The following is a 27,025-nucleotide window of genomic DNA, read 5'->3' as shown; positions in this document are numbered from 1 at the left end:
AAACATGCCCAGCCTCCCTCACCATATGGACCCTAACTTGTCTCCAGAAATGCCCTCCCCCACCCCACCAGACAGTACTTGCCACCACTCTCCTACTTATCAAAGAGATCCTCCATCTTTGCAGACTATCCATCACCTAGACTGTAACCTTCACCGCCAGGGCATACCCCTACTTTGCAGAGTACCATTCAAACTGGGTACATTGTTCTTCTCCTGTCAAGTCCAGCCACAACCAGAAAGAGTGAATCAGCACTTTTGCCTTCTACTCTACAGACATCGTGGCTGCCATCCTCCAAAGAAAACAGCCTCCCCACTCACAAAAGTACAATTTCCTCTTCGACCAACTTTCAGGTCTCCACCCCTCCTAGACACCCTGACATAATCCAGTGCTTAGCATGGTGATTTAAAAAGTCCTAGATGAATACCTGTTGCCTGTGTCTCCACAGCGGGCATCAGAAACACCCACTCCCCAGAGTATCTGACTCTGTCACTAGGGGCGGTGTGACCTTCCTACAGGTGATGTTGCCTCCCTCAGCCTCAACTCCTGCACCTGTCACATGGCAGTAAAAGCAATACCTCTAGGGATAATTAGAGGATTAGACACCCAACAGACAGCCTGGCTCCCACTTGGGGCCTCTCTAGTGAGAGACTAACCTGAAAAGATGGTCATCCTGGTGATGCTTCCTGAAGAACAGGTGGCTTCCCTGGGAGGGGAAATCGTTTCCAGTCTCCTTTTTTATTTCATGATACAAATGAGGACCAAGTTGTATCATATTACAGTACAGACTTATTACTAAAGAATTATTATTATGTTTTCCTGACCTTAATCCCTTCCCATAGTTGATTCCACCATCAAGGCCAAAGGCTTCTTAAAGATTCTACCACCTAACAAAAATATCATATAAAATATTTAGTATTTCAACAAACAACCAAAATTTAATATTTTATAAGTAAATAATTTCTAGCCATTTCCATCATTTCAGCTTGTTTCTTGCAAAGGAGAAAGGTAACGTCTTATAATTTTCCTGTTAAATCAGCATATAAAATGAAATTTTAAATTAAAATTCTATCAAAAATGCATTTGATATTGTCATGGTTCTCAGCCCTGATGAGTCCTCAAAATCCACCTGCAGAGCATTTTAAACATAAAGTTGCCTGTTTGGGGCCATAGCAAATGTGCTGCAAAGAACATCTCATACTTATCTTTTGGTGCACATATATATCTGACTCTGTAGAGTGTATATCTGAGAATAAAATTGCTAAATCATAGGAGATGCATGTGATCAGCTTTTGTAGATCTACCTAAGAGTTCCTAAAGAGGTTGTACAAGTTAACACTCACATCAATAGTGTGTGAGAATCCTCACTGTTCTGTATTCTCACCATCACTTGGTACTCTGTCCTTTTTATTTTAGCCATTTCAGTGATTGTTTTAATTTCCATATCCTGAACCACTCATGACGTTGAGCATGTGCTTATTGGTCATTTGTATATTTTCTTTTGAGATGTGTCAAGTATTTTTTCTGAGTTGGCTTTTTACTTGTTAATACGTTATATATATATATATTATATTCAGGGTACAAGCCTTTTGTTTTATGTGTATGTATTGAGAATATCTTTCTTGCCATCTCATTCTCTTTTTTGTTTTCTTTATCTTGTTCTCTTAATGGTAACTTTTGTTGAATAGAAGTTCTTAATTTTAATAGATCTTAATTATCACTTGTTAACTGTCATCAACAGTAAAATGGATAAATAAATTGAGGTTTATTCACAGAATGAAATACTCTACAGCAGTGAGAATGAATAAATCAGAACGATTTGCAACAATATGGATGAACCTCACACAACACTGAGGGAAAGAAGCTAGACACAAAAGTATATATTATTTTAGGGTTTTTTTTTTTGTTAAATTCCAAAAGCAAACTAATCCATTATGTTAGGATATTGACAACTTTGGCTGGGCTGTAATAACTGGAAAGGGGTACAAATGGCTCTCTTGAGCCGCTGGTGGTAAATTGTTTCTTGATCTGAGCACTGGTTACCCAAGTTTGCTCAGTTCGTGAAAGTTCACATTATTGACATGATATGTTTACTTTGATAAAAAGTTATGAAAGTAGAGGTTCATATGCCTGAGCTCCAACTCCAGAGGGCCTGGATGTCCATGTTTCCTAGTGACTCAGATCTGCAGCCAGGGCCAAGGAACTTTAATCAATACTCTGGTCGTAAATATCTGCAGATATAAGGATTAGAAGCCCCATTTCTTGAAAAATGTCTACTTTGTTAGACACACTTAAATGGTGGGATTATAGGAACTTCCCTGGTGGTCCAGTGGGTAAGACTCCGGGCTCCCAATACAGGGGGCCCAGGTTCGATCCCTGTTCGGGGAACTAGATCCCGCATGTCACAACTAAGAGTCCACATGCCGCAACTAAAGCCACAACTAAGACCCTGCATAGCTGAAATCATTAATTAATTAATTAATATTAAAAATAAATAAATAAATCATGGCATTATAGAGTTATTTTTTCCTATTTCATTACCACCTAAATTACAATGTTGTTTTGTGCAATTGTTAAAATCCTGTGAATTACACTTCTCCATTGTCTCATTCATTTTTTAAATCGTTGTTTTGATTCTCTGGAAAGAAACATTTGCTTGTAAGTCTAGAAATGTGGTGAGAGGGAGGAGGGACAGAAGCTATGAGAAACTGAGAAGATAAACATGATCCTCATGGTGCTGGCTTTCCTCCGTCTTGCGCTACTCTGATTAGTTCCAGCCCATAGCCAAGCATCCTCATCTGACCAGGTGTGGGGGGAGAGTGGCGATGTACACCTCTCAGAAGGCAGGGTCCAAAGTTAATGGGGTTCTGCAAATTATGGAACAGAGTGAGGTCCTGAAGAACAGGAGAGACAGAGGCAGCTGCAGTTGCCAGGCACAGGTCTCTCCTGGGCTTTCTCTCTGCCTTCTCATGCCCTGTGTCTGGCAGTTTGAAAGCAGACTAGTCATTCATCATTTTTTGCAAGGGCCTATGAAAAGGGGTATGGACTCTGATGCTGCTAGACAGATTCTAATTTAGATCAGAGGCCGAGGACTGGGGAAGGATACACAAGAGGGGGATGACATGTTAACACTATATTTGTGAGCCTGGAAGGAAATGTGACTCTGGATAATGGTGATACTGGCTAATGGGGTCAGTTTTGCAGAGACAAAGAGCCCCCATTCCAAGTCATTTGGTGGTTGACTGGTTTTCACACTTTAAAAAGCCTTCCTTCTTATTCCCAGGCAAAACGAATCCTTCCCTCCTCTATGCTTCTGCTGCACTTGGCGCTTGTGTATATCCCACTAACGAGCAGCATCACCTGGGAACTTTCAGATCTGCACATCCTTAGAAGCTGAACCTACTGAATTAGAAACTCTGGGTACAGGGCCCAGTGATCTGGAGTTTAATGAGCCCCCAGGTGATCCTAATGCAGGCTAGAGTGGTTCTCAAACTCTAGGAGTGCCTGTTCCTTTAGGTGAAGGGCACCTGTGCAGTACACCCTGTAGGACTTGGAAATCAATGGAATGTAGGAAGGCAGAGAAGTATTAAAAGATGAAGATGTTTCTAGTTTTGGAGACTGGATTAGGTGTACCATGAGGCCAAATAAGGAACACAAGGGGAGGAGATATTTCAGTTTGTTATTATTTGTTTGTTTTGTGGGATTCATAGAAGGTAAGGAGCAGGTGATAAGTTTGGTTTTATGCCTGTTTTCAGAGGTGCGAGCTCCATGCATGTGTGTTTCACTCAGTGGCTCGAAGTATAGATCTGGAAATGTGAGGGCTGAGCTGGGGCTATGGACAGCAGGAAGCGCTGGTTATAACAACAGCTGAGGGGCCGCATGGGCCTGGTTTTAAATCCAAGCTCTCCACTTTTAATTCTTTGAGCTTGGGTAAGTTCTTACACCTTCCTGAGCCTTTGCTCCCTCATCTGACAATTAGAATAATCATACCTACCCACAGAGTTCAGGGAAGGATTGAATGAGACAACATGTTTAACTCAATTAGCAAAGTTCCTGGCTCATAGAAAAGGCTGGTGTTACTACTTTATAGATTTGTGAGACTGCAGAATATAGATGGGAAATGCAGGCAATGGAGTGGAGCTGGTCACCAGGTTGTGCAAGAGAGAAATAGCAAGACTGAGCCTGGGGACGCCAACACGTGGAGGGGGCCAAGCAGGAGCAGCGAAGAGATCAACGAGAAGGCACAGGTTTAGAGGCAGGAAGAGGATGAGAAGAGAGTGGCCTGTGGGTCAACGGATGAAGGAATTAAATCAACAACTGCACACATTGCAGCAGCTAGTCAGGACTGGAACTAAGAATTAGCCATTTTGTTTGACGATGAGAAAGTCAATGGTGACCTGGAAAACAGCAATGTCAACGGAAGTGTGACGGGAGAGGCAGAACCATCCAGCCACATCGAGCAATCCTTATGCTGTAAGTGTAGTCATTAAAATGGATCCATAGTTGGAAGAGAGGAAGGGAGTGTCATCTACCTTAAAAATGGGAAGAGCCTAATTAATGGCATTAGTACACGTAAAGGAATAATTTTGCTCAGATCAAAAACCTAGGAGTCAATATTTGTTTCTTTCCTTTGCATCTCACATCTGAGTCATCAATTACTCGTATTGGACCGATCACCAAAATAAGTCTGTAATCCATCCACCTCTTTGCTCCACTGCTGCCACACCAGTCCAAGCTACCCTCATCTCGCTTCCCCAGGCAAATGCAATAGTTATAACTTCTTTCCCCTCTTGCCTCTCCAGGTGCCTCCCTACCCCTGCCCTCTTCCCAGCTGCCTCAGAGATTTTTTGACATATAAATCAATCACAGTAGTCTCTTTGTCAAACCCTCCAGAGGCTTCTCACCATACTTAGCAAATAATCAAAACAACTCACCTTGGTGGGCAAAGCCCCACTGATCTGTTTCCGCTTCCCCTCTGAGCCTATACAGTCCAATATGGTAGCCACCAGCCACATGTGGCTACTGAGCATTTGAAATGCTGGTAATAGTAAAAAAAAAAAAAAAAAAAAACTTTAATATTTCTTTAACAATTTTTACACATATTTATATTCACAGAGCCAGATGTGACTAATGTGATTGAAAAACTGAATTTTAGGTTTTATTTAATTTATATTATCTTAAATTTAAATAGCCACATGTGGCCAGTGATTACCATAGTGTACAGTACAGAGGTAAAACATGTCCTTCATCGCAGTAAGTTCTACTGGACTGGGCTGCTCTGGCCTGATCCTGCTGTGTTCCCTCTTGCTTACTGGATTTCAGCATTGCCAGCTGACCTTCTGCTCCTCACTCACATTAAGCTCCTTCTCCCCTCAGGGTTGCTGCACAGATTGTTCTGTCTAGACTTTGTTGCTCGTTGATCTTCAAACGACAGCCTTGTCTCAGCTTCAACGTCACCTCCTCAGAAAGGCCTTTCCTTTCCACCCAAATGAAAGTTTCCCTATTATGTTATCTTCAAAGCATTTCTGGCTAGGTAAAGACATTTTCCCTATGGATTGTTGACTTGTTTATTGCCTGTGTCCCCTTTTAGGATGTTATTTCCCCAAGGGCAGGGACCTTGATCCTCTAGTGTAGGTGGAGGACTTAAGCTTTAAAAAATAAGAGGCAAGGTTGCTGAATGTGAGCCTGCTGGGGATAAAGGGATTTGAATCCAGGAAACCTAGTAAGGAAACGCTGAAAAGGATTTAATTACAGCTAAGGGGGCCACTGGGCATCACTGAGGATCCAGAAGGGAGTAGACGTCATCAACAGTTTGCAGTACAATCTGTAGTGTGATTTTTCTCCAATAAGAGGAAGAGCCCAGATATGCTTATCACATTTAACCTTCACAACAACCTTTGTGAGGTGTGCTGAAGTGTCCCCACTTTACAAGTTATTAAAAGCAGAGAGATTAAGGACCCTACCTAAGACCATGAAGCTAATAAGTGGAGAAGCTAGGATTTGGACCCCGGCATTCAGAACCCAGAGCCAGCGCTCTTAGCCACATCACCATATTGCCCCTCTCCTTATTAGAGCTGCGCATAGTGGGTATTTCATTAAAAATGTGATAAATGTCCATTGCAGGGCTCCATGATTTCCCATCCCTTCCAAAATGGTAAACCAGGCATAATAAACAAGATGAGACAGATAACAATACCATTTGAATAAATTTACATAAGTCAAACTTTTGCACACAAACAACACACGTAACGCAAGGATGCACACAAAAAATAGACATTAAATACTTTAGAATGGTTAAATAAAAGAAAATTAGAACAGAAATAGAGCTACAGATATAGAAAACAAACTTATGGTTACCAGAGGGTAAGAGGGGGGAGGGATAAATTGGAAGATTGGGATTGACATAAACACACTACTATATATAAAATAGCAATAGATAACTAATAAGGACCTACTGTATAGCACAGGGAACTCTACTCAATAGTCTGTAATGGCCTATATGGGAAAAGAATCTGAAAAAAGCGAATATATGTATATGCATAACAGATTCACTTTGCTATACACCTGAAACTAACACAACATTGTAAATCAACTAACCTCCAATAAAAATTTTTAAAAAAGAAATTAGGGGAAACCAGGGAATAGATAAATAAAACAAGAGAAGAGCCTTGCATGGACATATAATGATAACATGCCGTGAACTAAGAAATAGAACTGGGACCTCTGCTCTGAGGCCAGGGAGACCATGGGCTGCCCTGCCCATCTCTCTAGCTGTGAGGACCAGGGTCAGAAGCTTCCCTCCTCCCCTCAGAGGTCTCCCACCATTCTAACCTCACAGAGCTTGGGGTGACATGGGGAAGGTCTCAATTCATACAGAACTGCTTATAAATATTAAAAAAATTTTTTACTATTACTAGCATTTGTCACTCAAAAATATGAATGAGTATCAATTTTAGGTGAGGCAAAAAATGGACCTTCAAATCAAAAGCCTATAACTAAAAATACTATATACTTTGGTGGTTGTCATCTTTAGAATAACTCAAATACACTTCCATATATTAGGAAGCCACAGCACTAAAGCATGGCCCAGGGATCCAAAGTGTGTGTGTGTGTGTGTGTGCGTGTGTGTGTGTGTGTGTGTGTGTGTGTGTGTGTGTGTTAAAAGCACCCCCGAGATGATTTGCATGACCAGTCTCACTTGGGAAGCATTGCACTGCCACTGAATGACTACCAGTTTCCTAGTCAGACATATAAAGGAGGGACATTCCAAGCATGGACAATGACAATGCAGCATGGAAAGTCCTGGTAAGTTCTGGAAAAAGTCATCTACTAGAGCTCTGGTTTGTGGAGATCGGTGGTAGAAGCAGATGTGATGGGGTCAGACTCCAGAGGTTCTAGGAAGCAGGGCTGAGAGCGCTACACTTCACCCTGGAGACATCAGGGGCGGCACAGGTTTAAAGCAGGTGGTGGCCCGATCAGGTGTGCTGGTTGGAGGCGTGACTCTGGCAGCCAAGTCCAGTGGACTTGGGCGGAGGGACTGGCGCACGTGCTGTCAGAAGAGGGAAGGCAGCCACGTGGACTTGCTGTCTAACAGATGAGGGAGATGCAGGATAATGCTTAATTTCCTGTCCTCAGAGATCGGGTAGAAGGTGGTCCCTTTCTCCAAGTACAAACTGTACACAGATAAGGTCAGGAGGAATAGGGCTGAGCCACCCTGGGAATAAATAAACCTCTTCCTTTTTTGAGTCATGTAAACCAGAATGTGGATGTTGAAACTGTTGTGTTCATTTCATCCTGACTCTGCCCCTAGGCTGGAAGCCTGGGAGGAAGGAATAACAATTGCGGTTTATTTATTCCAAATACAAATGCTGTGTACAAGTAGCTCAGCTTGCTCAGTGTCTTGTGTTTGATAATTTAATTTAGTCTTCTGGCTCCCTGGGTCTGTCTGGTCTTGGTGTGTAATTGCTTAGCAAATCTGCCACCTCTTTAAGTCTTGAATCATCCTGGTGCGTATCACTGACCTACCAGACTATATTGTTGGTCATGCTGGTTTTGAGCATCTATATCCCTTTATGTTTTAGTACTTTCTCCCTTCTACCCAGATCATTCCCTTCTCATCTGCCTTGTTAGACTTCTTTTTTTCTCTGCCTCAGTCTTGCTGGATATTATAAAAGCAAAAGTTATCATTTCTTATATAAAGTACTACTCTAATAAGCATGTTACAGTTCAGCTCAGCATCCTCCACAGCAGTGGCTGGGGAAGTCCCGCTGGGAAGATGAGCAATAATCCAGCAAAGAGATAAGACATGGACAAGGGGGAGTCGGGAAATGAGAAAAAGGGAAGAAGCCCAAGGATTCACATGGAGACTACAAATAAATGCATTGAGGGGAGAGACAAAAGATATTTAAAAAATTGGAGATCACTATTCAAGAAAGATGTGACAGAACAGAAGATTAACCAATAATCACTGGGGGCAGAGATGTGGGTCAAGCAGATACTTTCACTCAATTCTAGTATAGTAGAAACAGGCATCACTGCTGAAAACTTGAAAAGATTTAAAAAGAAACAGCTTCTTACTGTAGCAATTCCACCTAAGTTAACCTCTGTGAAGAATTCTATCTGGTTCAGTGACACATATGAGATTCCAGAGAACTTGCTCCCTGCTCTTAAGTTTAGGGTCCCAAACTGACTGGCCTCCCCTGCTGAGAATCCTACCTCCTCCCGACAACAGCAGGACAAACCAATAGAGCATTTAATTCACATTAGAAGCAAAAAAATGCAAAGTCCAGAGGAGAGCAATGGAAGAAGGAAAATGCAGTCAATGAGGGTTGATGTCATTAGGATTAACATCAGACTCACAGAACTTTGTCCAAATCTAGCATCATTTTTTGCTACCTCTTATTTAAAAGGTTTTGATTTATGCACTCTTTCCTCATCTAGGGTATGGATTTTCACAGGCATATACTGCGTTCTATTTAATCTTTGTATCCCCAGTAATGGATGGTGTACCTAGCACAGAAAAGGCACTGAACACATATCTGATAAAGGAATGTGGTTATTTTCTTGACAAAATGATAATAATCGAAACTCTCAACTAGAAAAAAAATTCACTCTGAGAATCATCACCTTAGAGACTTAAAGAATTTGGGAGTCTGTACTCTGTGTTCCTATCCCTTTAAACAGAGTGAGCCCACCCAAGTATCCTACTACATCTGTCCTATAAGATCCAGTTGCAGAGAAAAATTATTCCAGAAAATTTCCCTGGTACACTCCCCACTTACACCAGATCCACTACTTCTGCTGCTACACCCAGCTCTCCAGACTCAGGGCTCAGTACCTCTGACATTGATAGGTGCTCTGCGCTCCTTCAGGTTTGATGACTGACAAAATTTCCTCTCTGGTTCATGAAACCTCTGCTTCCCACCTGGCTCTTGTGCCTGCTCGCCCCCCGGTGATTATGATTTTATTAGGCTCCAGAAATATCCTCAGGATAATCAAATCAACCCTCAGAGTGCTAAGTCAACTTAGCAATGAATACACCATGAATTGAATTAATAGAGACACCTGTGTTCATTTGGGTCAATGACATTGGCATGGCTGTTCACAGCAATCACCTGGGGAAATCTAAAACTCTTGACTCCTGGTTACCACCTCCATCGATTCTGATGTGATTGGTCTGTGGTGATGCCTGGGCATCAGAACTTTTTAAAATTTCCAGGTGATTCCTATGTAAAGTTTTCAAATCACTGCTTTAGGTTGAAAACCAAACTGGCACCATTTTTCCCCCAAACTGCAGAGAATAGACATTACTAAATGAAAATGAAACAACTTCTTAGCATTGTGTCCTAGTCTCTTGTCTGAGTATATAATAGCACCTATATAAGGGTTACTAGAGGAATGTAGCTTGGCTTAGGTGACATGTTAAAAACCACCCTGCAAGGAAAATGAGGTATGTTGGCTGAAACGGTTTCAGACTTGTTAGAACAAATAAATAATTCCAAAATGTTAATGCCATGAGGATTGATTCTTCTCTCTAAACTGAGAAGCAGGGGTGAATGTTCTCCCCACTTCCGATCTTAACTGAAGGCTGAAAGCTATCTGTCCCCTCAGGATGTGGGTCAGGATCTCTCACCCCACAGAATTAAGAAGGGTTGGCATTCTCTGACTGGCTCCTCCCACCTGCCCAGGACTGGCTCTTTTCAGAGATGTTATCTGGAGAGATATGGGCCTTAGCTCTTAACTGAGGGGACAAATGTCAACCTCTGGGTCTGACTCATGCCTAAGACATGCAGAGGGTGTCCTCAGAAGCATGCAGGGCTCCTTCTTCAGCTGTTCTTTAAACAGCTGACAGGGAAGCCCACCTTCCAGACACAACAGCTGAGGAAGCATTTGGACTCAGCTTCCATTCCTAAGACTCCAGAGGTAAGGGCATGGCCCAGCCCTGGGTGCTGGCATCTTCAGCCTTAACTCCTGTGTGCTGTTTGTCCCTCTCTCTAGACCAGAAGGGCCGGCTTATACTTGGTGCCAAAAGCAAAAGCTTCGATTTCTGGGAAAAAGGGGGGGGGGCAGTTTATTAAATTCAACAGAATGGTTAACAATGCTGTGAAAACTATACTACGTGCAGTTTAAATAAGCTGCACGTCTATGGTCTTCTTTCATTAGGCCCATTATTCCAGTTCTCTTTGGAAGCTTCTCTGAATCTCCCACCTGGGGAGGTCTGTCTTAGGATGGAGCTAGGAGAAGAGTGGTCACTAATTGTCCACAACTTGCACCATCCCTGACATGAGATTCCAAGTGGATTCTGCCACAGCCCAGATAGGATAGCCCCCACAGGGGGTGGCGCTGTCATTTAAGAAGACTCCTGGCTCTTATCTCTGAACACATTTGGAGAGACACTGTGATCACCTGTCTACTTGCTGGTGGGAGAGAGAGGGGAGAGGACATCCATTATTGGCTGGAGCTACAGCTTGAACAGAATCAGACACGGGCAGAAAGAAGCAGGCATGCCGGGAAGGCCGACATATTCTCTACGGACAGAACTATGTCGTAGAGGGACGAGAGAAAGCTCACAGCGGGACTTGTGTGGACTCAGGAGAGGGTCAGCATGTGAACATCACACTCCTCCGTTATCTTGAACAATTGTCTGTGGAGATAGCGATGAACTGGTCTCCTTGGCAACGGAGGCGCCTGGCTCCACAGGGCTACCAGGCAGGCGTCTGCAAGCCTGGAAGGAGTGCGTTGCTCCCACCTCTTGTCAACACCCACACCAACCAGATACATGTCCTGCCACTCCTCTTCATTGCTGTCCGTCATCTACTGCCTTCGAATCACTCTGAATCACTGAGTGAAACCCCCTCCACTCCAAATCTTGAGAGATTTCAGCCTCTATGAAGATAGCCAGTGAGCAATTTTACTTCCCAATTCCTGATTGTCCTTTGCTGCACTGCATTTCAGTCCCCTAATCCAAGGAGCTTGTCCGGGATCTTAATATCCTGGAAGTGCCCCAATTCAGAAATTCTAAACTCCAATCATCTGTTCTCCGATCACCTCCTACACACTTTCTGCTCTACCTTCATACTCACTGCATCAGTTCACAAAAAAAACCTCTTAATTCCTCAACCCATTCTCTCCTCACAGTCTAGCAGGACCTTGTTGGCCTCATCTGCCACTACGCAGCCCAGGCCCCTTTGCTCTGAATTACTATCTCACCAGAAAAGTCAAAACCCTCAATCAACGCTACAAGCTACCTCCTCTGATTCTAAACTCTGGCATTGCTGCTGCCATGCAGGATGGCACAACGCGACAACACAATCATTTCTAGTTTCCAACCTCAGCTGAGCCCTGAGCAGTGTTTGTCAACCTACTTGTTTTTGACCAGCTTCATCCCACCTTCTCAATGGCTCAGTTGATTGCTTCACTTCTTACTTTATCCACCAAACTGGCATCAGCAGCAGCACAGTCAACATGCTATCTCATTTCACTCGTGCACGCTACAAACTTGTTCTCCACCTCTGCTCAGCTCTTGCCTTGGCGGGCAAGGTCTTCCTCCCCCCACCATCACCGAGGGCCTTGCTCCATCTCCCTCCTCCCTCTGGAAGTGGCCTCACCAATCTTTCTCTTGTTTTTCTTTACCTTCTCCATCTCCCTCTCTGCTGATCCTTCCCTGTGTCTAGAGAACTGTCGGCTTTCCTCTCAGTCCTACCCCCTGATCCAGTGTACCCCATCTGGGGTTTGGCAAGCTAGGGTCCACAGGAAGCCTATCTTTGCGAATAAAATTTGACTGGAATATAGCCATGCTTATTTGTTTATATATTGCCTACAGCTGCTTTTGTGCTGAACAGCAAGTAGTTGAGTAGTTGTGACAGAGATCACGTGGCTCACAAAGCCAAAAAGATCTGCTCTATGGCCCTTTGTAGAAAAGATTGTGGGTTCCTCCATACTCACCACCCTCTTCCTTCCCTCCTGGCCACTCCTCAATCCATGGTAACTGTGATGTTGCTTCTGTGTCTTACCACCTTCCTAATCTTCCCTTCCTCAGGTCACTGAGGTGACTCACAATTTCCTAATTCAAAGGCGGGAGGGTGGAGGGGGGAGATTTTCTCATTCCTTAGTCACTCCTCTGCTGCACTGGACATTTGGAGAGCACACCGTTCTTGAAATTCTAGGGAAAGATCCCAAATGCAAACGCCCGGAGGAGCCAGGCAGGCTGTGTCAATGAGCGAAATGGCCACGTTAAGATATGCGCGTGGGGGGACCTGGAGAGCCTGTACCCACGGCAAAAGGGGAGCCCCTGCACTGCTGTGAGGAATCTAGGCACTACATAGCCAAATATTCCAGTGCTTCACGGGAAGCTAAAAATGCAGACTTTATGAGGCATCGCTCAACTCTTAAAAGGTGGGAACTATTTAAAAAATATTACAAACCCTCAGGAGCCAAACAAAATGAAACTTCCGGCCAATTTGGCCTAATGGCTGTGGATTAGTTCCCCTGGTTCCATGACTGAACTTTCTTGGTTCCCTTGGGGAATCCTGATTTTTGCTGCTGGAGGTTCTCTTCAGCCAGCCTGCCTCTACCTTCTCAGATGTTCATACCCAGCTCATGGGTCTTTTCTTGCTTCACAGTTTCTCAGGTGAAATCTCAAATCTATCTCTCACTCTACCCTAGGCAACTGCTTCTGACTCGCATCTCTATATGGGAAATGAACTGCTCCACCTGGAAATCCCACAGATACTTCAAAGTCCACATCAGCCCTCCCCCATTTTCAACCCCTACCCTTTGCCAAGCCTACTCCGAAATTAAGACTCAGGTTCCCCCCAACCAAGCTGTCCTCCTCTCCATCTTTCCAATAGGATTGAGGTGCCTCTCCCTGTGTCCTCAGAATATTTTGGTATCTATACTTTGTACAAAGTATTATAATTATCTGTCTCTGTTTCTGTCTTACGCACCTAGAGAATAGCCCCTCAGTGGGCAGGGACTGTCACATTAATCTTTGTATTCCCAGCTTCTAGCAGAGTGCTGACACATAGTAGGATCCTAATAAATGTTTGGCAAATTAATACACAAACAAAAAAAGAGAAAGATGCACTAAAAAATTAAATTGCCAAGTTTTCTATGCCTTCAGAACACTTTTACTAGTGTAATTTTTATTTAATTTTAATATTTTATAAATATTACTAGTGTAATATTTATCTTTGGTATATACCTAGTATTACTGTTAACATGTTAGTATTGTATCAGAAAAGGATGTAATTTTCCCTTAATTGTGATTTTTAAAAGCACTTGTTTTCATGCTAAAGGAAAACTGTGTTATGTCCAGCAATAAAAACTAGTAAAATGTAATAAATTGAAGTCAACAAATAAAGTAGGATTTGCCAAATAAAAACATCATAAACAAAACATAGTGAGGGCATATCTCTTCTAAAAAGTGAGATTTACTGGGAGAATTTACTACCACACATAACAGAAAAAGTAATTTCTTGATCTTAAAATCTTGTTATGTGGAATGATAGCTAACAATGAAACAAAGGTTTCTCTCAAGCAATTATAGAAGGCAGTGATTCCAGCTTTCTGGAGGGACTCGTAATGCCCTATCATGTATTTGATTTTGTGGCATACTTTTAAGAATTCTATGAGCTATATCTCTTGGGAAAGGTGGCGGGAGTGGGTCAGGGTGAAAATGTTTAATTGATATCAGTTTTATTTTCACCCATAGTTAAATGCCTGGGACTCTCCATCATTACTACTTGCAGCTAAGACATTGAGAGAAAGTTCTCCTTTTCTACCATTAGGTGGCAGTATTGCTTTGGGACAAACAACAACGACACTTTTTTAAAAAAATAATTTCTAGACCTATGTTTGATCTTTATTTTATTCCTAAACTCTAGGCTTCAGAGTGCCCAATACAAATAACAATGGAGTAAACAAGGCACAGACATGATATTTGAAGAAAACTGAAGCGGGCTCACCAATATCACTCCATTCAGAACCTTGTCTTTGCAAGAAATGCCCACCAATTTCTCTCCCCCCAGGAAGGCTTCTTTTCCATCAAGTAAACCTAGAGCGATGATTAAGGCAGAAAAATAGGCACCATGTTGCAAGTGGTAAATTTGCTTCTTTGAGAACCTCCAGATTGGTTTACATCCAAATCACTAATCTACTCCCCAGCCTGGCAAGAATCTACTCTGAATATGTATTCACATATGTCTCTTCTTTACATTATTGGTGGGACAGGACTGGAGAAAGGCATACAAATTTGTTGATGCTCTATTAATTTTTTTAAATGTACCCATGTATATAAGCCCATGTAACCATAATACTGTATAAGATATAGAACGCTTCCAGCACCTCAGAAGGTTTCCTATGCTCTCTTAGTTTTTAAAACCAGGAAAAGATTTCATTTCTCAAATAATGTATTCAGAACAAAACAAAACAAAGAAAACTCCCAAGGCAGAATAGTTGGAGAGAGGGGTTGTCCTACTTTATACATTGATCTGGGTCTCTTTGTAGCCTTGAATAGGAACTCTGTGGTAGATGCTTTTTGGAAGGTGTATTCAATGCATGGATGGGATGGAAGATACCAAGTCACAGTTAGGATGTGGAGCAACTAGAACTCTCATGCATCAGTGGTGGATGTGTAAAGAGATGCAGTCACTTGGGAAACCTGTTTTGCAGTATCTACATAAGCACACCCTATGGCCCAACAACTCTACTCCTATGTTCATATAGAAGTATGAATACATACACAGTTTCAAAATGCATATACACTTTCACCAAAAGGTGGGTACTAGAATGTTCAAAGTAGCAAATGGCCCATCAACAGTAGAATGCATGACTAAATTGTGGTATATTCACAAATGGAATACTATACAGCCACAGAATGAATCATCCACAAATCCATATAACAACATGGATGAATCTCACAAACATAATATTAGGGGAAAGAAGCTAGATACAAAAGAGTACATATGTTATGATCCTCCTTTTATGAAGTTCAAAATTAATCTATGCCCTGAAGTGTGGACCATAGTTACCCTTGGATGGGAGTGGTGATGGGAGAAAGTGTTTCTGGGTGCTGGTGACATTCTGATTCTTGGTGTCACAAGTGTGTTCAGTTTGTGAAACTTCATCACCTGTACACTTCTTTTAGGAAACATATGTAAATTATACTTTAAAATTTTTAAAAATTAAACTCTAGACAAAAGTCACTTCTACCTGGAATGACGATGTAACGGGATGAAGGAAATACCATTTCAGTAAGGCCCTCAAACACGGGTAAGCCTTCCCAGGTGGAGATGGAGAACGGGCGTTCTGTAAAAAACGGAATCCTTTAAGCAAAAGCACGGAGGGTAAAAGGAGTAAGAAATGTTTGCAAAATGTCGAAACTGGCCAAAGAATAAGATTGGTATAAGAGAGAAGCAGTATCTTAAACAGCAGATCCTACTTCTTTCTTTCTTATACCAACATGCTCGATAAGCATTGCTTGACTCTTTAAAGGACTTAAATACTGCAGGATTTTTCAGGAGTTCTCTCAAAGGCAAAATTCTTCACAAGGAATTTGACAGGTTCAAGTCGAAGAGGCTGTGCAGTCCTGTGTGTGCAAAAGAAATGTCCTTGGTTAGGCCACCTCGTGGAATGTCTCCTGGCACGCTAATGCCTTCCTGCATTGTCCTTTTTTTTTTTTTTTTCTGCATCCTATCCTTTGCCTTTAAATAAAGAAGTAGGAGAAAAGTCTCACAACTAGACTGAGGGAGTCTAAAGAATTGGGTCTTTATTTGTTGGGCAACATAGTGAGGTTTTTATTTTGTTTTTGTTTTTTAAGGGAGAAGCAAAATGATCGGATGTACACTTTGGGAAGCTCGATGTGCAGGATGTGCAGGAGGAAGGAGTAGCTGCAGACTGAAGGGGTAGCACTCAAGTGTACAAGACCCCCTGTGATCTGACCTCTTCCCACCCACCTCTTCATTCTCGTCCTTCACATAACCCCACCCTGCTACAAGCCAGTCATCCCATCACTTGCAGTGCCTCCAACCAAACCTGGCCCTCCCGGCTTTGCACACGGGGCTCCAACCCCTGGCAAGAGCCTTTCTCTGTCCCCTCTAATTAGGCTTACACTGAAAAAGAGCCATCTCTCCTCCCAGCAGCTCTCCCAGAAGTTTTGCCATAAAACAAATCAAAGTCTGCAAGTACGGAACTTGTCTTCAGGATCAAAGAATGTGTGTGGAAATCAAGTACGGAACATAAGATGCAAACAGTTTCTATTGTTAAATCATGTGCAGACGCTGAAGGAAAAAAAAAAAGATTAGTTTTTAACATTAATTTACAAACAACAAAGTTTCATTCCTGGGCCTCATCACTTTCAGTAGTTTATCTGGGGTCTTGAAAACCACAGAAACTTGTAGTAACGTCCATAATGACAAACCACCAGGAATTACCCCAGAAGATAACCACAGCCCGATTTTGTTTTGGTACACAACGTGCTGTCCTTCCCCCTCACCACACTACCAAACAAAAAGATGCTTCCCTGTTACTGGCAAGAAATTAGAAATTGCGTATTGTGTCATTAGATCTATTTGTATAGGCCCAGATTGCAAAATGTTTGAAGAAAATGAATAAGGGCTAAAGAGAATCATCTGGACGTTTTCCAAGGTTCAAAAGGAAACAGGAAAACTCAAGTAATTCACATCCTTTACACCTTCTAAGCAAAGCACACCATTAAGCATTAAATGTAGTCATCCACAAGTGCAAATATTGGCCAAGGTGACACACACGGCAGGCAGTGGCAAATGAAAAGCACAAATATTTGTAGAGGGTTTTCAGTGCTAGGACCCAGCCCTGGTGAAGAAGAATGGAAGCCGGTTGACGCCTCTTGGAGAAGGTGGGGCAGCAGCATGCTGGCCACTGGCCGAGTGAGATGATTGATGAGATGATTGATAAGCCCAAGGTTTCCAAATGAAGGGCAGGAAGGGAATTGCTCATCTGGAAACCCACGGGACAATGGTCTTTGCTGGAACATCAGTATTTTAAAAGTTTAAAAATACGGATGCTCAGCCCCCATCCTCAGATTTCATTGGTCTAACGAAGGTCCCCCATGTGGGGTTTTTCCAGGTGATTCTACGGTGCAGCAAAGTTTAGGAACCACTCAAAGAGCAGGAAGGCAGGGGAGCTAAAACTGTGGGGTGAGTTCAGGGTTACAATAGTCCCCTGATGAGAACTTATTCTCAGCCCAGCCCACCCCTCTCCACCCCACCACACTCACCCGACAACCACCAGCTCAGTTTAATGTCTCCCAGGCCAGGCCCCTGGAAGACTCATCTACACCCTCCCCGCCCTGCAGCCCTCACCCCGGCACAGTTCTCTAAATCGATCAGCCAGTCACCAGGTTCTCTCTATTCTGCATCTTAACTCTCAAATCTGCCTTCTCCTTCCCATCTCCATAGTTGCTGCCTTATTCTGGTCATTTGTTTGCTCAACAAATAATTATTGAATGCCCACTACTGTTTAGGTATAGGCTATGTACACTGTATTGGTGAATAAAACAGACACAGTCTTTGCCCTGTGGGGCTTACAGCCTAACGGGGGAGAAAGACTATAATCAGGTAAGTGATCAAAAAAGTTTAAGATCAGAAATGTAAGAACTGAGAAGGAAACAAGCAGCGTGCGGTGAAAGAGTAGGGGAGGTAGAAGGAATCTGATTAGACAGCGAGGGTGGGAGGAACTTCTGGAGGGTCACATAAATTCTTTCTAAACTCTCACATAATAACCTCGGTCACATTCCCTGCCACTCCATTCCCCTGGCAACCACCAGAGTGAATTTTGTAAAAGCCCAGACACTTTAGTAGGCTTTGTAGCCTCTTCATGACCCAGCTCCCACCCACCATGCCAGGATCACATGTCCCTGAGGCGCTAACGCCCTCAGGCCACTAGAAGCTGTGGGGTCACCATGGTCTTTCCAAGCCACTGTGTACACCAATGCCCTGCCCAGAAGGCTCTTTCCATGTCCTCCATCTGGCTTGCTCCTATTTGCCTCTGAGAACACATGTTATGTCGCCTCCTATGAGAAGCCTCATTGGACCCTCCCTAGTTCGGTGGGAGGGGCTTCCATTCTTCTGGGGTTCTGGGGCACTCCATGTTTACATGAAGCGCAGCACTCTCCCCTCTGTGATGTGACTAAAGTTCTCCTGGTCTGCTCCTCCTCTGACTTGGAGCATCTTCGGGACAGAGACTATATCTTTTTCCTCTCTGTTTCCCATGTCTGGCACAGTGCTTGGCACTTTAAGACACAGCAAATTTGAATGTACATGTGGAAGGTCCTTTGCGTGTTTTTGGCCTCTTAGCTGGTCCTGCTAGGTCTTAAAGGGATGTAGGGTGACCTACTGTCCCAGTTTGCTTATAAACACTAAAGGCAGGAGTTAAAGATATCTTCTATCTCCAAAGCCCAAGTTTTTTCCACATAATGATGTCACAATTTTCTCTACACTGTTTTTAAAGTCACTGACACCATCTAAATTGAATAGCTGACAGATAGACGATGATGTTAGAAATTTTTGAAAAATACAGATAAACAAAAAGAAAACAGTCACTCAAATCCCATCTCCAACCACAGTTGTTGTTAACATCATGGCTGTATCCTTCCAGACATTTTCCCACACAAAGTCATCACATACAAACACGTCCAGGTGTGACCGGCATAAAGGTATGTGTGAACAGGCACTGCTCTCCCCTCTACAGTTCCAGTGCCGTGGCTGCAGTATTTCACACAAAAGAGACTACTTATTTGCTGCTCAGAGTTCAAAAACTGTGGTTCAAACACAGCTTGAGGTTTTTTACACCTCACCAGTTGCTTAAATCAGAACATGTTACTTTCATTTTAGACCGTGTATTCTGTACCTTTATCATAGCCTCAATATTTTCAAACTCTCTGTGAGCTTGTCCTATCCACCCCACAATCTTTTTCAGTCTTTTTCTGAACAATTTCTATCTGGGGTCCTCAATCGTCCTGCTCCAATGTGGGCTGGGAACTCTGTAGGCTGCTGCCCAGCAATCATCCTGGGACTTTACTTCCCTGCTTCCTGTGTCCCCCACCTTCCTCTTTCTTAGATTACTCTCTCTTATTGCTAAAATCCATCCTCAAGTACTTTTTTAAGAAAAGGTATGTTGGAGAAAAAAAATTCTAATCCTTAAATATTTGAAAATGCCTTTTTCCCCCTTCAAACTCAATTGATAGTTTGGCTAAGCATAACAATAATCTGGATTTAAAATTTTCCCCAGACAACTTTGAAAGCCTTTCTCCATATTTTCCTTAGCATCTTATGATGCTGATAAGAAGTCTGATGCAGTTAATGATACTATTCTTTGTAAGTCTTCCATTTTCCCTCTCTCTCTCTCTCTCTCTCTCTTTCTCCAACACCCGCCCCACACCAGGTTCTAAGGTGTGTGTTGTGTTTCTCTGTGTAATTACTAGGTACAAGGGAATGTATATTTTACAGAGGTTGGCAAAGTAATGCTTCCCACACCCTTCAAAGATGTCCATGCTCTAATGCTAGAACCCGTGAACTCATTCTTTTAATTAATTTTTTTTTTTTTTTTTTTTTTTTTTGCTGCTCTGCGTGGCTTGTGGGATCTTAGTTCCCCAACCAGGAATGGAACCCATGCCCCCTGCAGTGGAAGCACAGAGTCCTAACCACTTGACCACCAGGGAACTCCCTGAATTTGTTCTTTTACATAGCAAAAGGGATTTGGCAGACACGATTAAGATTATCTACCTAGAGATGGGGAGAGTATCCTGGATTATCTGGGTGGGCCCAGTCTAATTACATGAGTTCCTAAAAGTGAAGAGCCTTTTTTGACTGGGTCAGAGCTGGGACAGAAGAAGGAAGAGATGTGAAGAGTGAGAGGGACTTGAGCTGTCATGGCTGATTTGAGGATGGAGGACGGGGACCATGAGCCAAAGACCACAACTGGACTCTGGATCTGCCCTCAGCTGACAGCCAGCAAGAGAGTGAAGCCCTCAGACATATCTGCAAGGAACTGAATCTGCCAGCAGCGGAGATAAACAGGAAACGGATTCCCCCTTAGAGCCTCCAGAAAGGGACACGGCCCTGATGGCGCCTTGATTTTAATCCAGTGGAGCCCATACTAGACTATGACCTACAGAGTTTAAATTAATGAATTTGTGTGTGTGTGTGTGTGTGTGTGTTTTAAATATGTATAGTTTAAAGCCACTAAAGTTTGTGGTAATTTGTTACAGCAGCAACAAAAAAACAATACATTTATATATTAAGTGCTGCCAAATTTTCCTTCCAAAGGCTGACTTTATTTATACTTATGCCAATAGTTGATGAGAAAACTCTTCTTCAAAACCTTCACCAACATAGGATATTTTCAATATCTTAATTTTTCCAAGCTGATCCTGAAAAATATTTTATTTTTATTTGTAGTCCTCTAATTTTGTAAATAAGGTTGAACATCTTTTATATATTTGTTAAAGATGTTTTGTTTTGTTTGGAATTACACTGTCCTTATTTTTAGTCACTAGATTTCTAAAGTTTCAAACTGTTATGACTATGTGTACAAAATGTATACTGTGAGGTATTTACTAGGTACTTAATGATTTTGTATCTCCTTTCTGCTGTGGAAATTATGTTGCCTATTAAACTAGGTGGCAGAATCTGCCAACTGCCTAACTCAATATCAATATCCTCCTCCTTAGTAAGAGTATCCTGATCTTTCTGTGATCACATTGCTGCCCAGAATAAAGGACTACATTTCTTAGCTTTCCTTGCAGGCAGGTTTGGCAAAAGAGATGTAAGCAGAATTAGGAGAAAGCTGCTTAAAGGTAGTTAGCACCGTTTGTAACAACCACTCCCCCCCCTTTAAAAAAATTGTTTTGGTCCTTCTGGCTTACTTCTTTTTTGGCCTGGATTCAGACACAATGGCTTAAGTTGCAGCAGCCATTTTCGACTATGAGGTGGCCTTGAGAATGAGGTGGCCTGTTCTACCGTTTAGCATTTACTAGATGGTAGAACAGAAAGGTAACAGCCTAATGTTCCCAGTGACTCACTGAAGTCACCAAACCACCTCAGAGCTATCTACTTCTTTTATGTGAGTGAGAAACTTCTATCTTGTCAATCTCTGATTTTTTAGTGATTTTTCTGTTTTATGATGCAGCCAAAGCTGATCCTAATACAGAACCCCAGCAATGATCTGCTATGACTTTTATATCTTATCTTTCCTACAACTCTCTCTTTTTCCTATTTTCTAGGTGAGTTTCTTGACTTCACCTTTAAAACTTTCAAAATTTTAATTCCTGCAATTCAATTTTATTTTCCAAGAATTCTTTCTTCTTCCTAACACACAATTTCTTGTTTTATATATGCCATTGTTTTTGACATCTCAGAAGCCAGCAGTTGGAAAGTCTCTCCTATTTTAAGGTGTATGTCTGTTCCCTGAATTCTTTCTTTCCTTCTTTCCTTCCTTCCTTCCTCCGTCCCTCCCTCCTTCCCTTCCTTCTTCTTTCTTTATCTTCCTGTTAGTTTACCTTAGGTTTTTCTTTTCATGTTGGAGACTTTCATCTGATATCTATTGATCCTTGGTTGCTGTTCACATTAAGAATTAGGCAATAATGGGACAAACTAACATCACATGCCTCCTGATGAGATGCACTGAGAAAAATCCCTTCCTTCTGTGATTTGCTGCCAATAATGTACAGCCTGAATTTAATCATGAGGAAACATTAGACAAACCTGAACCAAGTGACATTCTACAAAATAATTGAAGAGTAGTCTAAAATGTGAGTACCATGAAACACAAAGGCTAAAGAATTGGTCCTCATTAAAAGATTAAAAGAGACATGGCAACTGAATGCAGCATGATCTGGAAATTTCTATTGCTGAAAAGAACAGTTTTTTTAAAATTGGAAAAATCTGAATAAGATCAACAACTGGATAATAGTATTATATCAATGTTAATTTTCTGATTTTGATCTTTTTTTGTACTTGTGTGAGAGAATGTTTTAAGGAAATACACACTGAAGTATTTAAGTATAATGGGGTATCATGTCTATAATGGGGAACCATCAAATGGTTCAGAAAAAAACAAAATGTATGTATATCTATCTACCTATTTGTCAAGAAAAGAGAGAGAAAGGAATAAACATGTTAACATACTGATATTGCAGGAACCTGGGTATACTGTATATGAGAATTCTTTCCTCCAACTTTTCTGTAAATCTAAAATTATGCCAAAATAAAAAACTTTAAAAAAAAATATGGCAATAGAAAGACTCTGGGAGCTGCATGTACATGGGCTGGTTAACGGTAGGTAGGATTTGTGCAGCCATGAAGCTGTAACTCTAGGAACCCTTAAATGCCAGAATAAGGAGTCATTACCTTGGGGATGCTTCCTAGTCATCTGCCCTAGTTTTTCCTAGGCAATTTCTTAAGATTGTTTAAACCCTCCAATTTTTGCCCTGGGGTTAATGACTGTCTACAGATCCTTTCAGTCCAATTCCTTAGTCCCATCCCCGATTGCATCTACTGTGTCAAAGTCTAGAGCTGCTCCCTGGTGTGTTCTTGGCTATGGCTTCCTCTAGTCAGCCTCAACAATCAACACTCATTCAGCTTCCAGAAATTTTACATCTTCCAGAAATTTGTTGAAATCTCTTGTCTACCAACAACCCCTCCCATTTCTTTCATTGTGTTATTTTTGTTTTCATTTTTTATATATTTTTCTTCCTAGGTATGTGCTTCATCAGCCATCTTGAACCAGAATTCTTTAGATAATTTAATGTTAATTTTAATCTGAAACTTATTACTGAAGGAACATATCCTTTTTCTATTTTTGGGGGGGTGGGGAAGCATATCTGACAAACTCCTTCAGCTTTTCAACATTTCATATTGTTATAAGCCTTCTCAGATCACTATAGATTGTGTTAAATTCTCAGCCCTTGGTATTTTTTGTCATACTATTTATTTGGTCATTTATTTTAGTTATATTATTTAATTATTTCATGTGCATTGTCTTCTGTAACTTCACCTTATGGATTCAGGTTTGCTAAGGCCAAACACAATTTATTCCTTTCTTTATACTTTATCTGAAATAAGGATATGCCCAGAAGAATAGGGCAGCCAGCATATCACATATGATCTCGCCATCTCTCAGCCATGGCTGATTGGACCTGGTATGGGCTCCAGCTGGGCAGCCAATCCATTGGTTGATTCAAGTCAAGTCACACCTTCAGCTGGTGTGACTTGACTTGAGAAGATGATCTGGACCAATCAGATTCCCTCCATTGTGAATTCAAACTATAAAATACAGAGATTGTTACTAGTCAGTGGTGAGTACTGTAGTGGAATAACAAAGCCATGACAGTTCAGTGGCTGAGGCAGCCATTTGCAAGATGATGAGTAAGCAGATGAAACTGATCTTCAGAGAGATGAAAATGGTATAGATGTGGGGAAGAAGCTGAGACTAAGTGAGAGAGACTATTTACCTCGGTTCTAAACAGCTTTCTAGTTTGTGTGAGGCCCAACTGCACAGAATTCTGTGAAATATCTGTAACATTGACATACATCTTCCTTTTTAATAACTAAGCTAGTTTGAGTGGGTATCTCTTTCTTGTAACAAAAAAAAAAAGGGTTAACTTTATTTTAATTTCCTGATTTTTGTTTTTTAAAATGTAAAGAACTCTTTATTAACAAGACTATTGTTGACTGAAAAAAAAATGCACAGCCTAAAAGTTGAGAACTATATTTTATTTGGCCGACAAAACTGAGGACTTAAGGCCAGAAGACATCCTCTCAGATGGCTCTGAGGGACTGCTCCCAAGAGTCAGGAGTTTTGCAATAAAAATCAGGTAGTCTGAACATCAAAAGATTACTGTTAATTAAAGAAAATCAGGGACTTCCCTAGCAGTCCAGGGGTTAACACTCCGTGCTTCCACTGCAGGGGGCACGGGTTAGATCTCTAGTCAGGGGAACTAAGATCCTGTATGCCGCAACCAGGTCTCTCAAGTTAATGAATTTAGTGCTTTTCTACGTATAGGAAGATGCAAGAGTCTGGGCTCACTGAAATCATTCCTTTGATGTGTCCCTTAACTACCTAGAGCCAGTATCCTGCTTTTCTCCATCCTGAATCCCCTCAGGGTACACAGTTACGGGTGGCTGTAGTGGCTGAGGGATTGTTGGCTGCAACATCCTTTGTTTATTGATATGGCAGGCAATATTTTTTATCACACAATACATAAAAATTAACATCTATCTCAATCAGTACACAAATTAAAATGTCAGAATTAGATTTTTTTTTTTTAATCCTCTGATAGAACGTAGAGTCTTCTTCACAAATCCTTCACTGTTTTTAGACAATTTAATCTAATTCCACCACTAGAGTAAAATTTCTTCTGGGGAAACTCAGTTTTGTTGTTTCAAGAGTCAAGGAACAGGCATGAATTTCCCATTGTAAGCTCTCCTGTAAAAGTTCTTGCCAAGAACTGATTAGGGAAATGTAATGCTTTCTCTGCTCCCTTCGTTTGCCTTATCTTCATTTTACTGCAGAAGCAGCAGGAGAAAGATCCAATGCCTTCAATGTGTTTCCATACTTGCTATTGTGAAATTATATCTTATTTCAGTACTATTCGCTACATGATCGTGACCTTTGAAGCTAGAGTTTATTCTTGTTTTTATATCAAATGGATCAGATATATCATGGGTTTTGGGGGAAAAAATGTATATAGTTATAAGAATATCCAATCAGAATAAAATTATCTCACACACTTAAACAAATCCTAATTTTTGAAAGAGTTATAGAAGAATTTCATGATAGTCCTCCAAAGTGAGTTCCTGAATGTATGGACCATGGCTTTAAATTCCTTTCTACATTCCCTCCAAAAAAACAAAAAAAAAAAAGAATTAGAGCTGTGTAACCTTCAGCTGTCCAGTAAATGTAGTTGAATTGAATCATTTCAATTACAAAAAGAAAGTTTTATTAAACATTTGTGCCAAGTTTCAAGATGAAAATACACTTAAAACAAAGTTAGGAAATGACACTAAAATTTTTGAGTTGCATAAGTCAGCAGTTAAGAGTAATGTTCCCAAATCAGCACTGCCCATCTCCTGTGAATAAGCAGTTTATTTTGGCAACTGCAGAAGCTTGTCTTGGGTAGATACATAATGACCCATGCCATTGCTGTTCTCTTCCAGACCAGTTAGAGAGTTATTTCTTATGCAGCTATCTAACTGATTGCTAAAGCTAAAACAAGTATGTTTCATATTATTCTCAAACAATAATTTTTTTCCACTTTAAAATAGTTTACGTCAGCTTCCCTGGTGGCGCAGTGGTTAAGAATCCGCCTGCCAATGCAGGGGACACGGGTTCGAGCCCTGGTCTGGGAAGATCCCACATGCCGCAGAGCAACTAAGCCTGTGTGCCACAACTACTGAGCCCGTGCGCCTAGAGCCCGTGCTCCACAAGAAGAGAAGCCACTGCAATGAGAAGCCTGCGCACCGCAACAAAGAGTACCCCCGCTCACCGCAACCAGAGAAAGCCTGAACGCAGCAACAAAGATCCAACGCGGCCAAAATTAAAATTAAAATAAATAAAGTTATTTAAAAAAATAAAGTAAAATAGTTTATGTTCATTAAAAAAACTCTGACAAGTATGACACAGTTGGAAAAATAAATTATCCAGAGTTCCATCATCTAAACAGATCCTCTCTTTCTTTAATGTGTAATGCAAAGAATTTTATTTATTACATCTCTTCTTTTTTCTTCCAGTTTTATTGAGATATAATTGACATATAGCACTGTATAAGTTTAAGCTATACAGCTTAATGATTTGACTTACATACTTCATGAAATGATGACCATAGTAAGTTTAGTGAACATCCATCAACTCATATAGATACAAAATAAAAGAAAAAAAATCTTTTAAATTTTTCCTTGTGATGGGAACTCAGGATTTATTCTCTTAACAACGTTAGCATATAACATACAGAAGTATTAATTGTATTTATCATGTTTTACATTACCAAACAGGTCCACTCTTAAAATCTTCTTCTTGTTACTTTCTTCTGAAAAACCAAAACATATGTATTTTAATTGCTTTTTGCATAGAAAAATAAGCTAATCTGTATGAAATGGCTGAGTAATTTATGATCTAAACTATAATACACCAGTTGTCTGTGAGTTCTCCCAGATTTACTTTTGTGCTCTAGGTCAAAGTTGCCCTGCTGGAGGAAACACTTTAGCCCCCCTCCTAGTGTGTATGCTCCAGTACAGGTATGTTGAGGAAGGAGGAGGAAGCGTTCGAAAACGGTACTTCTCAAATTGGACTGTGCATAGGAACCATCTGCAGGTCTTGTTAAAATGTAAGTCAGCATTTCAAACAAGATCCCAGGTGATGCAGAAGCTGCTAACCCACGGACACACTTTTAGTAGCAAGATCCTCACATAACTGGGAACATAAGAGAACTGATGGAAGATATTTTTGCCTTCACACATCTATAGCCACCATTAAGCCATTGCCACATCCCTG

The 27,025-nt window shown here is 41.4% G+C and overlaps 1 protein-coding gene across 5 annotated transcripts in view; it reads right to left on the bottom strand.

The window, feature by feature from the left end:
• Nucleotides 1–27,025, bottom strand: part of LOC307191457 (uncharacterized protein) — a 93,322-nt gene that overhangs the window by 29,593 nt on the left and 36,704 nt on the right. For 3 of the 5 annotated variants that reach the window (XM_079931585.1, XM_079931581.1, XM_079931582.1), the window contains exons 3-4: nt 15,710–15,805; nt 4,933–5,036 (exon numbers count right to left, since the gene is read on the bottom strand). In XM_079931585.1, coding sequence (XP_079787711.1) covers nt 4,933–5,036; nt 15,710–15,746 — 141 coding nt within the window. In that variant the 5' untranslated portion in view covers nt 15,747–15,805. Of the gene's footprint in view, nt 1–4,932; nt 5,037–14,463; nt 14,783–15,709; nt 15,806–27,025 lie in introns of those variants that run through there. The other 2 variants (XM_079931584.1, XM_079931583.1) reach the window with 2 other exon arrangements.

Source organism: Stenella coeruleoalba, assembly GCF_951394435.1.
Source record: "Stenella coeruleoalba genome assembly, chromosome: 9".
In the NCBI taxonomy this organism is placed as follows: domain Eukaryota; kingdom Metazoa; phylum Chordata; class Mammalia; order Artiodactyla; family Delphinidae; genus Stenella; species Stenella coeruleoalba.
This window is presented reverse-complemented; position numbering and strand designations above follow the sequence as displayed.